The sequence below is a fragment of the Callorhinchus milii genome, unplaced genomic scaffold (assembly GCF_018977255.1).
Source record: "Callorhinchus milii isolate IMCB2004 unplaced genomic scaffold, IMCB_Cmil_1.0 Scaffold1, whole genome shotgun sequence".
NCBI lineage: Eukaryota > Metazoa > Chordata > Chondrichthyes > Chimaeriformes > Callorhinchidae > Callorhinchus > Callorhinchus milii.
In genome coordinates, this window is record NW_024704742.1 from 92,860,591 (window position 1) to 92,877,127 (window position 16,537).

The 16,537-nt window shown below is 40.2% G+C and overlaps 1 protein-coding gene across 1 annotated transcript in view; it reads left to right on the forward strand.

The window, feature by feature from the left end:
• The window catches only part of LOC103182842 (SHC (Src homology 2 domain containing) transforming protein 3), a 50,182-nt gene that overhangs the window by 21,001 nt on the left and 12,644 nt on the right, over positions 1-16,537 (forward strand). The window contains exons 2-5 of the mRNA XM_042346843.1: positions 6,961-7,031; positions 9,327-9,390; positions 10,215-10,334; positions 14,772-14,825. Coding sequence (XP_042202777.1) covers positions 6,961-7,031; positions 9,327-9,390; positions 10,215-10,334; positions 14,772-14,825 — 309 coding nt within the window. The remainder of the gene's footprint in view (positions 1-6,960; positions 7,032-9,326; positions 9,391-10,214; positions 10,335-14,771; positions 14,826-16,537) is intronic.

Sequence of the window (16,537 nt, forward strand, 5' to 3'; positions counted from 1 at the left end):
GCCACCATTTTTGCAAATGAGGTTTCTTGTTATGCACCATCAGTAGATTTGGACGACCTAGAGTTGCAAAGACCTAGAGTTGCAAAGGGCAATTTCAGAAGAGACACCACAGGAAGTTTTTCTTTACCCATGGGGTATTGACAGCTGGAACAAGTTGTCAGAAAGAGTGGTTAAGACAACAACAACAAATTACACTTGTATAGCGCACTTCACGTTGGAAAGACGTCCCAGGGTGCCGGACAATCAGGTGTTTTGGACCCAAGCTGGGAGTTGGGGTCAGAAGGAGAGGAGAGCAGGGGGTTGGGGATGGGGGTAAGGGTGGCCGAAGCCACGATCCAAATGGGACTTAAAGGAGGCAAAAGAGGGGGTGAGGGGGAGGGATTATGGGATAGAGTTCCAGAATGTGGAGGCAGAGATGCTGAATGCCCGACCGACAATGGTGGAGCAGAAAGTGCGGGGGATCTGACGCAAATGTCCGCCAAGCAGAGGGAGCAGACAGGCTGAATTGGGGTTATGAGGTCAGAGAGGTAGGGGGGAGCAAGACCGCGGAGGACCTTGAAGGTAAGTCCAGTGTCCTGGTTAAGGCCAGGATACTGGACTTATTTTTAAAAAAACAGCTTGATGCTGTGATGGAAAGATGGGTATTTTGGAGGGATGAGATCAAATTTGCTAAAGGCCCTTCTTAATCCAAACCGATCTTGTGATGGAATCCAATGAAGACATACTGTAATTAGATACGAATATCTTCATTAAAAAGTTCCAAGTTACTTTGTTTTTCTTTCTTCTTGTTTTTGATTTCCTTGCTGGTTTATTCTTTCTCTCTCTCTCTCTCTTGCTCTGGTGTTGTTGGATACCTTTCCCTCTCTTGTTTTGTCCCAGCCACTGGGTGAATGACGTTAAATTGGAACCAGGTTTTAGTGGAAATGTGATATTGCACTATTTTGACTGCATATCTAAGAGTCTTTCTCCTTGGTATGTAAATTCATCTGACCCACTTGAACCAAACCTCTACAAACATGAAATTAATCAGATCATCCATTTTTTGAAAACAAGCTTGGCAGCCATTTTACAGCTTGTGAAATAGGAACATAAGAATGTGCGACAGCAGAAAAATCAATTACCATCCTTCTGATGAGACCCAAAAAGTGACAAAACAAATATGGTTACTTGAGCTTTCTCATGCCTCAAAAGCCCATGAAAAAGAGATAAAGGATAAAGTTTGCAATGTTTCAAAGTGTTATGGGGGAGAAATTCCACCTGGGTAGATATATTTATGTTTCATTTGGCAAACCATTGAATTCAGACTTAAATTTTATATCTTTTTTCTCTCGTTCTTAGAAGAACTCACAGAAAATCAGGTTCAAAATTAAAGCTGTCTTTCAGAATTTGCTAAGATGTTTCTGGATATTTGGAACTGCTACATAAATTGTGTAAATCTCAACCCGAGTGGACTCATATATGTGTTTAACTTCTCCAGTATAAAGACCATTAGTTGGAGTGCTCCCTATTCGAGGAATTGGTCTCTTCCTTTCAGAGCTAGATTGCTGCCATCTTTTATTCTCCCTTTAGGCAATATGAGTTTTATTGTAAATCCAAGATCTTAGAGGATATTTGAACTAATAGTTGGACCCTGTTCAGTGCGGGATCTCATTTTATGGACCTAAACCATCATGTCATAATGGCGTAACTAGGTTAGTAGATCCTCTAGGTTGCACGTTATAGTGCACCCAGATCAGGACTTCTGGATCATCAGATGGCCGATGGTATCATCTCTGACGTCATTGAGATGTGCCTGCACAGTGCACAGAAAGTCAAGCGGGCGGCAGTCACTGCTCTAGGGAGCATTTCCAATGGTTGTTGGGAATACTGGAGACACTAGGAACCTGACATACACTAGAAGAAACCCATCTCACTCCCACTGCTGACTGCTTTGCAAGTGCTGCACTGCCTGTGCATTTTACTGGCCATTGAGCACCAGGAGACGGTACTGTTCCACACATATCGTATACAGCAGTTCCACAGAGCACTTGTTTTGGATTCATACTTGCTGCAGTGTGCCGAAGTGCAGGGTTACTCTGTACTTTGTTGATCTGCCAAGGAGGGTTGAAAACCGCACTCTACTCAGCCCAGGAATAATTTTCTACCAATCAGCAGACTAGGTTTTCTTGTGCATGAGCTGAAGGAACATGTCTCTGTCTGGTTAGCTCTCTGGTCAGACCGCAGCTTGAATTTTGTATATATTTCTGGTCACCTCAACATAAGAGGGGCTGATCAGACTCTTGAGGCATGCAGAGGAGAGCAACAAGGATTATCCCCAGTGTTAGTATTAGAAGAATGAGCTGTGAGCAATGACTAGACAATCTAGGATTCTTCAGTCTTGAGAGAAGTCGACTCAGAGGGGATCTCATAGAGGTATACAACATTTTAAAAGGGATTGTAAAAGTAAACCCAAATTAATACTTTAGGATGCATCAAGACAGTAGAACAAGAGGACATTGTTTTAGAATTGTAAAGGGCAACTTTACCATAAAGTGTTTCTTTATGCAGAGGATAAACAATGATTGGAACAGATTGCCAGGAAAGGTGGTAGAGGCCAGGACACTAGACTCATTTAAGAAGCAGTTTGATGCAATGATGGGGGAAACAGTAGGGTGGGTGTTCTGGAGAGATGAGATCGGATAGGCTGAAGGGCCTTCTTCATCCAAACCAATCTTGTAATTGTGCGATTTTGTATTTTGCAGAAAAATACTTCTTCTGTCTCCTCTACTGTTATTTAATATTGCAGCGTCAGCAGGATTTACAATCTGAAGAAAGCTGTGCCGTTTTCATTGATTTTAAAAAGCTAAATAAAAATAACCAAAAAGACATGTACGCAGATTATCATTGATGTACCACAGTTCCAGGGATCCATAGAGTTACTGTGAAAGCATTGTTTTATTGAAGTATACACAATGGTAGAGACCAATAAAAAATGTGAAACAGTTGTAGTATTTTTGCCACTATTTTAACAAGCAAGAGTCAATAGTCGCTATTTGAAATAGAGTCTTCCCAATTCAGAAAGTGGAGAGGATACTTTTTGCATTTTTTAAAGTAGATCTGGCTAATTGGAGTCACTGCAGGTAGTTATCAGCAGAGGAGATAGTCATCATTAGTCTAAGCTTCGAGGCTGCTTCAGCCCCCTCCAGGTCAACGTCCTCACTGGGCCCAGTTATTAACTGTAAGTGAGCGCGACTGCCTGTTCACATGGGCACAGCCGGAGACACTTTCTGTCTGTTGGGAAGGGAAAAAAGTATATATTAACTCTGCAAGCACCACAGACTTTTACTTTTGGTGTTAGATCATGTGCGTTTCATGCATATAACCACTCTTTTCTATTGTTTATTCTAAGTGTAGAGAATTAATCTGTTACATCCTAGATGCTGGTGCATTAAGAGCTCAGCAGTAGAAAGGATTTCAAAGTTTGATTTCAGAGGATATTCTAACAATGCTCTTCAGCCAGTTATGTTCAAGAATATAGTTTACAATTAAAGCTTCTCCATGCAGGCCAGATCTCTCCTACACTAAAACTACTGAAGCTTTGGGCAACCTCTCCTGACCTACCATTGCTCATGGATCATGTCTGTTTTACTTTCCCCGTTAGCCTTTGTGTGGTAGAATAATAATTTCATTGGCATATTTTCAGAGCTCTTGTTTATGAGTTTCCAGAATTACCACTCTACGGTTGCCTTTCCATCAGGTAGAAACAACAGCAGCAACAACTTGTATTAATATGGAGCCCTTCAGTAGGATAATGCCTTGGAGTGCTTTACAAAGATGGGGCTGAACATTGAGTAGAGGAGGGGGAAGGGTAGGGGAAGGAGATAACTGTGCTTATTGACCTTTATGGCCACTACCTATTTATAAAAAGGAAGTTCTCTCTTCATGCATATGGATTGAGTCATGTCTTCAGTTAGCAGGATTCCAGAGGCCCGAATTAACAGCTAGTTACATAAAATAAAATGACTGATATCGCATGGACAGGGCCATTTGGTCCAAATGGTCCGTGTTGGTGTTGATACTCCACACGAGCCCCCACCCATATCCTCACCTATACCTTTCTCCCTCATGTGTGCGTTTATCTAAGTTATCATTAGTCTAAGAGCTTCTAAGACTATTCTAAAAGAGAAGGGAGTTTCTCCCAGTGTCGTGGCCAACAAGCCCCCAAATAAAATTGGTCACTCATTTCACGGCTATTTGTGGGACATTGCTATATGCAAATTGACCTACAATTGCACAGTCATGCCACTCACTTCAAGGTAAATTCTGTGAAGCAGTTTGAGATATCTTCCCGACGTGAAAAGCACTCTACCAAATGCAAGAGTTATTATTATAAAGACCCTCTCACCCACTTCAAAACAATGGCAGGCCCCAAAACTACTTCCAGGATTTCAGCACTTCTATTGTAGTTGAAGAGCGAGTGGAAATAAACCACAACAAATACTAATTATGCAGAGCTTTTAAAGACACAAATATAACTAACTATAGTTTGAGGTGCCATCACAAACGCCACCAAGATTTGTAAAGCGAGGATGTAATGCTCTCAACTACTTAATTAAGCTTTGTAAATTTACTGACAACTGGAGAATTAGCCCCTAGTTTAACAAATGTATGGGGCACAGTTGGTAATTTTTTATGAAGGCTTAACAAAATAAATTACATGGGCAAGGTCAAACAGCTTTACACTTTTGCACTTGTGTATAGATGTTGAATAATCCCTCCAAAACCAAAAACAATAATAAATTGGTCATTTTCAATCTACGACTGTTTGTGGGACATTGCTGTGCGCAATTGGCTGCCGCGTTCGCCCACAAATATACAATCAATTCACTTTACAGTGAAGCGCTTTGGGACGTCCTCCTGACGTGAAAAGCGCTATATCAAATGCAAGGATTATTATATTATTATTGAATGCCCTCTTCCCTGTTGAGCACGTTAAGTTTTTTTTAATAATTTATCTCTATGACTCCGCTGTATGCACACCTGTCCTCTAAATCTGTGTTCGTAGGTTATTTACCACGTCAGATGCAGGGAGTTGAGTCACCAGGCTCCTGCTGAGTCAGACCTCCTTATGGCAAATGTCTCTCAAAGTGCGCAGCAGTATAAAAATAAGAATCCCAAATCAGCATCCACATTGACAGCTTGATGAAATACGATGTTTAAAAAAAGCACAGTTAAGAACTTTATGAAAAGGAAAAGTCTTTCATTTTTCAAATGTATCACAAGATGACAAGAGAGGTTTGGGTGAAGAAAGCCGTTCGGCCCAATCTGATCTCATCCTATCCCTCGAATGAGACATTAAACCAAGTTCCTGTCTGCTTGTTCAGATGGATGTTAAAGATTCCATGGCACTATTTGAAAATAAAGGGAAGTTTCTCCACATCTCCTGGTCAACAAATCCCCCAAAATAAAATTGTTCACGTGACTGTTTGTGGGACACTGTGCGCAAATTGACTGCTGAGTGCGCCCACAAAATACACAGTGAATCCACTTTACAGTGCATCCTGTGAAACTCTTTGAGAAATCTTGATGACGTGATAAGGCGCTATATCAAATTGAAGGATTATTATTATTATTTATTATTATTTTTCCTTCAGAATATCCACCCTACCATCTTCTAGCACAGCATCAAGCTGTTTTATTAAATGAATCCAGAGTCCTGGCCTCAATCACCCTTCCTAGCAATCTGTTCCAGTTATTAATTATGCTCTGTGAAAAGAAAATTTCCTGGTATCTGTTCTGAAATTGCCCTTTGCAATTCTACTGAAGTATTGTTCTGGGTTCAGTTGTTCAATCCCATTTAAAATCTTGTAGACTATAAGGTTCTTTCTGAGACATCTCCTTTCAAATCTGAAGAGCTCTAGGTGTCTAGTTGTTGTTCATAGCTCATTTCTCTAACACTAGGGATCATCATCATTGCATCTCACTGATCTATGGTTTGGTCAGCCCATTAAGTCAAGGTGACTAGAATAGTGCGAACTGACCAGCGGACTGTATAACTTGAGTATGATATCTGAGGATCTGAACGCAACTGATTTGGCAATATAACCCAGCATCCATTGTTTATTGCTGCCTTGTGCTGTTTTGACATGGTGAGCTACAAGTCAACTAACAACCCAAGATCTCTTTCAATTTTCCCCATCGCAAATTTTATCCCATCCACGGAGTACACCTATTCCTACTTCCTGCATGAAATGCCTTGTATTTATCTGTATATCATTGAAATCCACATCCACATTCATCTTTCTTTCTCAAAATGTTAATGTATTATTTGAGGATGTCATTCATTCTGGGCTGGTGATTATATGTTGCTGGGAAAAACGTCTGAGATCAGTAAAACAAAGTAAAACTCCCAATGCTAAAATCTTAATTATGTTAAAATGGGTGGGTGAGGGGATAGTGGAGGGTGCCACACCGAATCACTATTGGAATGTTTCTTAACAAATTGAGTCTATTATGGAATGTATTATGTTGCAATTAAGGGCATTTGGACCAGCAAATTTAGTTGATGTTTTCAAATACTTCTAATAAATAATGATAATACTTTCATTTTATATAACACCTATAAGTTTGAAATATCTCAAAGCACAGAGGGAACTGCTGTCAAGTACAGTGGCTATATTTGTAGGGAAATGCCACTTGTTAAAGAAATTGCATAGAATTACATTGAATGTTTCAGCATTTGGTACACTAGTCCATGTCGGTGTTGACCCACCACCCCTCCTTGTTCCTCTTCTATATGCCTCTACTCCCTTTTCCTTTATGTATGCATTTTACATTTTTAAAAATAAATCAACGCATATTTCAGTTACTTAACCAGTGAAGTGATTAATGTTCTTGATTGAGCTCGGGTGTGTGAGAAAAGGCCAACATTTTAACGAGAACTGCAATATTCAGAAACATTTTACAAACTTTTTTTTACAGTATCTGGGCTGCATCGAAGTATTACGTTCAATGCGTTCCCTCGATTTCAATACGAGAACACAGATTACAAGGTAAGAAACACTTTGAAACTTTTCTGCAGAGATTTCTTTAAAGTTGTTTTTTTAAATCATGACTATGTTACCAATATTTGAACCGGTGATGGGGCCAGTCATGATAAGTTTGAACCTCCGAGGGCTTTGCAAATACAGACTGAAAGCATCCGAATGCCCTGCAGGATCTTAATCTTTTAGACATCTCAATGACCTTCCAATTACTTTCCACAGAGAACCTCTGATTTATTTGCAATATGCTGCTTAAAGGGAATCATGATCAAGTGCCTTGTAAAGTGCTGCCTGATTTGCAGTAATTCGGAGTTTAGACTAGAAGCCTTGTCACTGGAAAATTAAATTTATGGAAGAGTGTGGCTTACCGAGTGTCATCGGCAGCAGAAAGCTAAGCTGTATTACAGGAAATGTGAGATTGATTTCCCTCCGTCCCCCCCACCCCACCCCACTGCTTGCCATTGCTTTCTGAAAATGAAAAGGGATGAAACTTTTCGGAAATACTTGACATGAATATTTACATGAATCAAGTACAGTGGAATTTTTTTTGCCAGATGCAACCCAAGACGTTGGGTAAATCTAACAAAACTCCTGGCCCTGATTCAGTTGCATTTTTACCTGTTGTAAATATGCCTGTTAATTCAGACAAAAATCCGGTATATCCGGGCAAAATGCCGCACTAAATGTACTCACTTGAGTCTTCTGTGTGTCCGCCACGAGGGACTCTGGGACGTAGATGGGAGGAGTCAAATTGCGATTGACAGACAACGGACTCCAGCCATTCACCTAAAGCTGGAGTTGGACTGTCAATCAGTGAGGGGGCAGAGAAATAGGGAAGAACGAGGGGGGGAATAGAATTCAAGTGAAACAACATTATTACATATCATTATACAGTGTCACTGCAGCTCCTCTGCTGGGTGCGAATGATATTTTAACTAACTTCGGACATTGCTTAAATTGGATAAAATGTCCATCCCCATGCGTCCGCTTTAACTGGCTTCCACTGTATTTGAATCGAGTTAATGATGTTAATCCTGTGAAAAATTAAAGGACTCAATATTTTGTTCCCTGCTTCCTTCTCCTTGTCTTTCCCCAGGCCAGTGAGCCAGGCCTGTCCATATTGCAAAAGCCATTGACCACTGTGAGCAGTGGAATGGAACTTGGTTTACATTCTGCCACTTGGCTGAGATGAGTTACTAATCAGAGCTTGGGAACTGAACCTGCGATCTTCCTGCTCTGTAGGTTTGCTTGTTGTAGGTTAATCCGGAATCAAGCCATATGTTTGCAATTTACAAATTTGCACAACATGGCCCTTTCAGATTAGTTTGGAGTATCAATTCAGTTTGCTGCTGACCCATTGCATGGGAATAAGGATTCAGAATCATAAAGTGGCAAAACTCTTTGAGGTGAAAAATTAGATGTTCAATATCAAAATTTTACTGGCATTGCTGAAGATTGTGATCCAAACCCATCTTTAACTATCAACATGTGTAAACACCTTGCTCCCTATTCCCCACCCCAGCACGATGATTTGGCCCAAAGATTTCAAGAATCCATTTGTTGCTTGTGGTCATGGAGGACAGCAGGAGAGGTCCATCCACATTAGTACATTAAAGCAAGGGATCACCTTTTAATGATGTCTCAGTCTGAATATAACTTACTGGCGTGTAGTGCACATAACATAAAATACATCTTTGCACTTGTGAATATTATAGTCTTCATCTTTTTATGTTGCATTATCTTATCTTGTTCATTTACACTATTCAAAAAAGAGAATGGAGTTTCTCATAGTGTCCTGGCCAATAATCCCCCAGATAAAGATTGGTAATTCGCTTCGCTTTGGGGCATTGCCAAATCTAATCGACGGTATTTCACCTGAAGATGATTGATTGGGCCACCTTCTGAAATCTGCACATATTGATAACAATTTTGTATCTCATTTCTGCTGCCTCTGAAATAGTTTCTCAGCATGTGACCAGTGTTGACACATCTATTATCTAGGAATTTGATGCAATTTGGAAACAGACCAGACCACAAGAACGGAAAATAACAACTAGAAAGTCTGTCTAACATCATTAACATAATCGTCTTCACAAATACAAAGATTTATTTTCCTCTTGCACTCCATGTGGCCTTTTAGTACAGTCCTATAATACAATTTAATAAGTATCCATGCAATACACTCACAAAAGTATCTTTCTTATCGTATTTGTGTTAGTCGTATGGTACAGTTAGTCTCTATATTGGTCTGTATGTTGTTTGTCCAGAGAAGCCTTGCTAGGTGCAATATCCTTTTCTTTTCAGGGAAGCTATCAGTAGAGTATGCGAAGCTGTACCAGGCACAAAAGGAGCTTTTCGAAAAAGAAAGGTATCCTAAGAATTTTTATTTTAACATTACATGTTGGTCACACTTTAGTCCTATGGCACTTTACACTTTGAGATTTCCTCTCAACGTGAAAGGTGCTGTATAATGTAAATTGTATCTTATGCTATGTACCAGAGTCCCAGAGTCTTGTTATCTCATCCCTTCCCTCACCTATTTCAAAGTCCTTCTCACGACCTTCCTCTTTGACCGCAGCTTCGGTCATCTTCCCTTTAAACATCCTTATCGATGTTTAGCCTCCACAGTTTTCTGGGCAGAGCATTCCACGGAAATGGTTTCTGACCTTAGTTCTAACTATCTTTGATCTTATTTTAAGGCTATGCCCGCTTGTAATGGTTTCCTCTACTTAAGGGAAGAGTCATCCATTATTTAAGCCATCAATTTCTCTCATTATTTTAAATAGTTCAATCATATCACATATGTGTCAGCCTGGCTCAATTTTCAGCACTCTTGCCTCTGAGTCAGAAGGTTGTGGGTTCAAGCTCCATGTTGGGACTTGGAACTCATATAGTCTAAGCTGACACTCCAATGCAGTGCTTGGGTGTGGTGCAATGTTGGATGGGCTGTCCTTTGGATAAGACATTAAACTGTTAAAGATACCATGGCACTGCTTGAAACGAGAAGTTTCTCCTGCTGTCCCGGCCAACAATCCTCCAAATAAAAAAAGGTCATTCACTTCATGACTGCAAAGAGAATGCTGTAATTTGGAAAGTTTAATGATCCACAGAAGTCACAAATACTTTTGTTAGTGTTTTTTCTACAGGCAACACTTTGTTGGAATAATTTTTTTTTATGATTTGCCTTAACAGCCACCAAGTAAAGCATTGTCTAGCGTACTTGGTAAGAGCAACCTTCAGTTTGCTGGAATGAACATCACTTTGAATATTTCAACCAGCAGTCTCAACCTAATGACCCGTGATACTAAACAGGTAGGTCGGTAGGATCCTACAGATATCAGCCAGCTTGTGAATGAGTACCATGACAATAACTACAAATGTAATCAATCACAATCCTATCTATGTAATACGGCCTTATCCATACATCACAAATCTAATATGTAGCTTGACTTACATATTCAATTGGAGGTTCTGGGTGTATAAGAAAATGTCTGATCTGAAGTGTCAATTCAGAATTGTCCAAACATGAGCATTTTCGATTTGTGTGGAAAATTCTAAATTTAACCCGATTTTGTTTTGTGAAGTGTCTGAATTTAAAAAAACTGTTTAGTGTTGAGCTTACATTTTGTTTGTTGAATGGGCGAACACGCAATCTTCAATGAGGCAGATATGCATCTGGAACAAGGTAGTTTACTGGGGAGGACAATTAACAACCTTTGGAAGGTCTATCTGACACCTAAAGTAGGGTGGAGGGATGGATCTGCAGCCTTCAGATGGACTTGTGCAGGATCAAGTAGTCTAGTAGGAGGAGGATAAGTAGTCTAGAGGCAAGTATGTGCAATCTGGTTCCTGATAATTCTGGTCCTGCAGGTTAATATGCTCTCATTTACACATGTAAAACACCAAGCAGGTAAGCTTTATTAGCACAAAGACTGGAACAATCTATTGTCCATGCAGCACCATGTCTGTCTGCTCGGAACTCGTCCCACACTGTAGGAGATAGCTCCCTCTAACTGTGTCTCTTTATCTGTGAATCTTTAAGTAACACATTAACATGCTTTACCACAAACACCCCAGAACCTTTCTGCCTCCTCCCTTGATTTCAGGATTATTGCTATCTTGACCATCAGAGCAGAGCTCCTAACATGGTGAGACCAAAGTGTGGCTGCAGTATTCAATCCTGGATTGGAATCATTTCAATTAAAAGTTGCACATGAGGCCCAACTTGACACAACAGACTGACATTTATTTACATGAGGTGGGTGATTCAGGCTGGTAGAAATATGACTAAAACCCAGTTTTCTGCACAAATGTCATTTTATCTGTCTGCTTGGAGCAGATTATACTGATCCTTGGAAGCTTGCTCTTTACACTTCACCATAACCATCCTTGGATTGCCTCAATAACCCTGTAAAGGGAACAATCGTGGATCAAAATTGGTATTGAAGTTTGATGCCTGAGTCAGCATCAATGAATAGCAAAGACATTATTCCTGTTTATGTCAAATAATACCAGCTGGAGTGGGTGTTTTGCAGTTCAGTGCTCAGGCATGGTGGGTCTTCACAAGGCTATATTTTAATGGACAGAATAAAGAGCAACTTCTGTCAACATGGGGGGGCTGAAAGTGTGATGCTAACAACTGGAAGTTGTAAGTCCAGCCAACTATTCACTTTCAGGTCAATTCACGGTTGAGAAAAGGCAAGTAAACTCAAGATAAAATGTCACAAAGGAAGACACTGACTGAGAAACAGCTTCTGATAACTTCCAGGGCTTTCATCCCATTATATACGACTCAAAAAGGCACCCCATGTATGTCAAGCCAAATCACAATACCTCGGCTTTGAGGTACTCTCAGATTGTAGCCAAAGGTTGACGTGATGTGCAGGCATTCCCTCCAGAAGATATATTTCACATGGCAAGGAGATTTCTCCAGCAGTAAGGCACCAGTACCACTGCCACTGTCCTGAGGAGAGTGTTTCAAAAATCCTTATGAGTAACAAACATTAACTAATGCTGATCTTTTCCAGGTAGTGGAAACTGAGGAGATTAAAAAAAATGTTGTTGTCTGCTTAGTGTACCACGATTCTCCATTATCTTTTGTGTTCAGCCTAGCTCCGTTGGTAGCAATGTCACTTCTGGGTCTGGAAATTGTGGATTCAAGCCACAGGAAATTTGAATTCAGTCTAGGATGGCACTCTAGTGCACTGCTGGGGAGCACTTCATTGTCGGAGGTGCCATCCTTCAGATGAGACGTTAATCTGAGGTTAATCTGTTCAGGTAACACTTTTGAAAAAGAGAAGGGAGTTTCACATAAAATTGGTCATCATTTTATAGCCGTTTGTGGCTCATTCCTATGCTAAAAGTAGCTGCCTTGTTTGCCTGCAATATACACAGCAAAAAAACCAACTTGCATTTATATAGCACTCCTCATGCAGGGTAACGCCCCAGAGTTATTACAATTCCTGTAACATGTTTTGATATTGAAAGTGCTTTTTGTATTTTCTTATTTCTTATGAGGTCCTTTCTGAGAGGGTTAGCCGTGGAGAGTAGAAAAAGGGTAATTTTTATCTGGAGATTAGGTATAAGGCTGAAAGATGCTAAACTCACACCCACCTATCTATTTGTCCTCAGAAACCTCAAACTCCCATTAGAGTCATCCTCCATTTCAAGAATTTATCCTCCTTGGGTACTTTTGTTTTAATGACACACCTAGAAAGAAACAAGTAACAATATTATTATCATTATTATGACGTTACTGCTTCTGGGGGGAGAGAATCAGCAAATTCTTAACAGCGAGATGTTTTCCTGAATTAAATGGAGTAGATTGTGTTAAACCATCTTTTTCACATTTAGCTGGTGGTCATTCAACTTACATTTGTCTAATACTCATGATACTAATTGCAATAGAAAAGTTGTCTTCAGGTTAGATACGGGAGAGAAATACCTTTCTCAATATTAATTTCTGTCATGTACTTGTTCCACTGGTTCCAATTACAGTACTTCAATCCTTTTTTTAAAACATCAAGATTTCAGGTGAACAGAAGCCTCTTTATAATATTATTTTAGAGAAGATATTAAAAGCATGTAATGGAGTGTTGTGCTAGGAAGATTGTTCAAAATAAAGGGCTGTATTATAATGAAGAATGTGTTATTGAATATGTTCAGAAAATGCAGTGTTAATAATTGAGAGAGAGGGTATATTATAGCAGGATACATTATAGAATACTTTATTGAAAAAGGTGAGCTCCCAATGGATGTATTTAAAGCACTTTGAGACTTCCAATGGGAAATTAGCAAAATAAATGTAAATTGTTGTTGGTAATGGTTTATTACATTGAACAATGCTTAATAGAGATGACTCACTATGTTATACAGAAGGGGGTATTGAATAGGGATAAAATCTGTTACAGAGTTGGTTGTGCTATACATAGTGATACTATAGAGAGGATGTATTATAGAGCCATTAGTGACAGAAGCACAAACATTGCTCGCTAATGTTGACAAGATGGAAGCCATAGTAAATGTCTTGTATTCTATGCCTCTTACCTCCTCAACCTCCTTGGCCTATCCCTCAGACTTACCGAACCAGTGCCAACGTAGGTATCCAGTTCGACCCACAACTGTCCTTACTTCCCCATATCTGGTCCCTGAACAGGACCGCCTTCCTCCACCTCCCTCACATTTCCTGCCTCCGACTGTACCTTACCCCAGAAGCAGCAGAAACACTTGTCATGACTCGACTTTTCAAATGCTACTTTGACAGTCTCCCCAGCTCTACCATGCACAGGATCCAACTGATCTAAAACTCCACCGCCTGCATACTCAGCCGCACTAAATTCCGTACCTCCATCACACCAGTTCTAACCAGGTTCCACTGGCTCCTTATCCCCGAATGGATCAATTTTAAGATCCTCACACTCATTTTCAAATCTATGCCTTGGTACCTCCCTACCTCTCCGACCTGCGTACGCCCCAACCCACAACCTACTACCTCCACTCGATTGGCTCCGGCCTTCTGCAGTTCCTCATGCCCTCCGTTTCACCACTGGCGGCGGCACTTTCAACCACTACGCCCCAAATCCTGGCACACTCTTCCTCTATCCCTCCGCCTTGCCCCTCCTTTCCCCATTTTCAGATCGAGCCTGAAGACTTTCCTGTTCGACCGTGCCTGCGATCGCTTTCCCCTCCTCCCTGCTTGACGTAGTGGTCCAACATTGTCAAGCGCTCTGGGATGCTATCCTGCATGAGAGGCGCTATATAAATGCAAGTTATTGTTGTTGTTATAGCAAAATAAAAAGAACCTGGTGCATTTTCCTTTTCCAGCATAGCTTAATAATTCAAAAGAGAATTCAAACTCACTAAAGGTTGGGGAAAAAAATGAGATCATTGGGATAACCTGTATAAAGCTTACAAAATTAAGAGATTCATTCAGAAAGCAGAAATGTAACTATAAGATTCATCCTGGGAAACAATTGCTATTTGACAGCTCTTTAAAAGCAACTTTCCATTTTAGGTAACGTTCCCTGATCCGAAAGGATCTGTGATTGTTGGAGAGGTGGTGGAAAGGGAGGGGGATTGTTTAAATATGATTGATAATATTAGTTGCTATCTCCTTTGTGTCTACCTCTCGTCACTGCTGATTCAGAATCTCTTCCATTCTGATGTTATTTATCTTCTCTTGGCTTGTAAGGTCTCTCTTGGGAGAAGCCCTTTGATTAATCGTTTGTGTTTTTGGTTTTGATCCAACAGATTATAGCAAATCATCATATGCAGTCCATTTCCTTTGCATCTGGTGGCGATCCGGTAAGACACAGCTTGATCTTAATGATAGTGTAAGCCAGGATTTATCTCTTATCATGCTAAGAAGAAGTGATGAGCATGACAGCTCTTATTTCTTATTCAATACGCTTTTTGATTTTGTTTGTATAGAAAGAGGCACTTTTCACATACCCTCCTGATTGACAGCAGCAAATCCTCTCCTGAAGTGATTGAAATGCAATGGGCCACAAAGCAATGATAACTTTATGCCTTATTTATTTTGATAAATGGTTTGGTAAGAATGCATCATATTTTTAAAAGAACAGGCATAAAACACAGGTTTTTGAAAGCTGTAGTTAAGAACTCATCCCGGCCGGCCTGCATAGTGATGTTCAGTGCTTTAATATTGTCTGCACAGTGATTAAAGATGGGCAGGCTCCGAAGAAACAAAGTTAAGCTCCTGTCAACTCTGTGGCTCAGGTTCAATTCAGCATTAATAATAAAAATACATTAATCACTGTGCTGATTACTGTACTTGAACCTAATTTGGTTTGAAAGGGAATTAGGCAAGTACAGTATCTGGAAAGGAAAAATATAAATGTTATGAGAAAAGACAGGGGAGCATGACTAAACAGAGACTGCAGAGATTGGCAGGATCTAGTACAACAGGGTGCAATAGCTGGTCAGTGCTTTTTCATTTACTGCACATACATTGCTGGCTGGCTGTGCATGTGCAGTTTGCTGGAAATGATGTTGACGTTGCTCTGATGTCCCGCAGTTGGACATTTTTTAACATACTGGCCAACTTGTAAAAGAAGCTAACCAGCTGGTCTGCAATTTAGATTTTTTTCTTAAATAGATTTTGTGGCCCACACCCCAATTATCCATGGCCAAATTGTAGGAAGTGATGTAAATATGAAGTAGATTGATGCGTTTTTTCAGCCTGTCACTAAATCAGCAATAAAAACATAAGTCGCTGGAAATAATCAGAGGTCATGCAGCACCTTCAAAAACATAATAATGATCATTTGGTCACTCAATCCACAACTGTTTGTGGGACCCAGCTGTGCGCAATTGGCTGCTGCATTTGCCCACAAAATCTACAGTCAATTCTCTTTACAGTATATTATGTGAAGTACTTTGAGACGTCTTGAAGACGTGATAAGGCTCTATATCAAATGCAAGGATTATTATTATTATTGTTGTTATCTATAGAGAGAGGAAAGTGGGTTAACGTTTCAGGTTGATGACCTTTCGTCAGAAACTGCCTGACCTGCTGAGTGTTCCCAGCCACTTCTGTTTTTATTTCAGATTTCCAGCATCTGCAGTATTTTGCCTTTTGTTCACTAAATCAGCACTGTGCTGCTGGAAACTGAGTGTTTCTCTCTTTCTTCCTCTCCACACATAGTGGATTACCAGGCATTGTATTTTCCGCCCAGGAATTAAATGCTGTCTTGACCATAGAATAGAGACACACAATACCTCATTGGTATTGAAGGGATGTGTAGACACAATCCTCATTCACATTGAAGGAGACAGTAGGCAACTATTGACATAACTCCTCATTCACATTGAAGGGACATGTGCACACAATTATTTTTTGTTAATTACAGGGACTGGGGAAAGAGGGGGAAGGCAGAGGAACAACACCAGATAAGATAATTGAGTCAATGAAAAGGATAAGCTGGGACAAAGGGCACAAGAGTGCCCACCTTGCTGTCCTCCCATCAAAGTATGAAGCTGCTTGTTAAATAAGT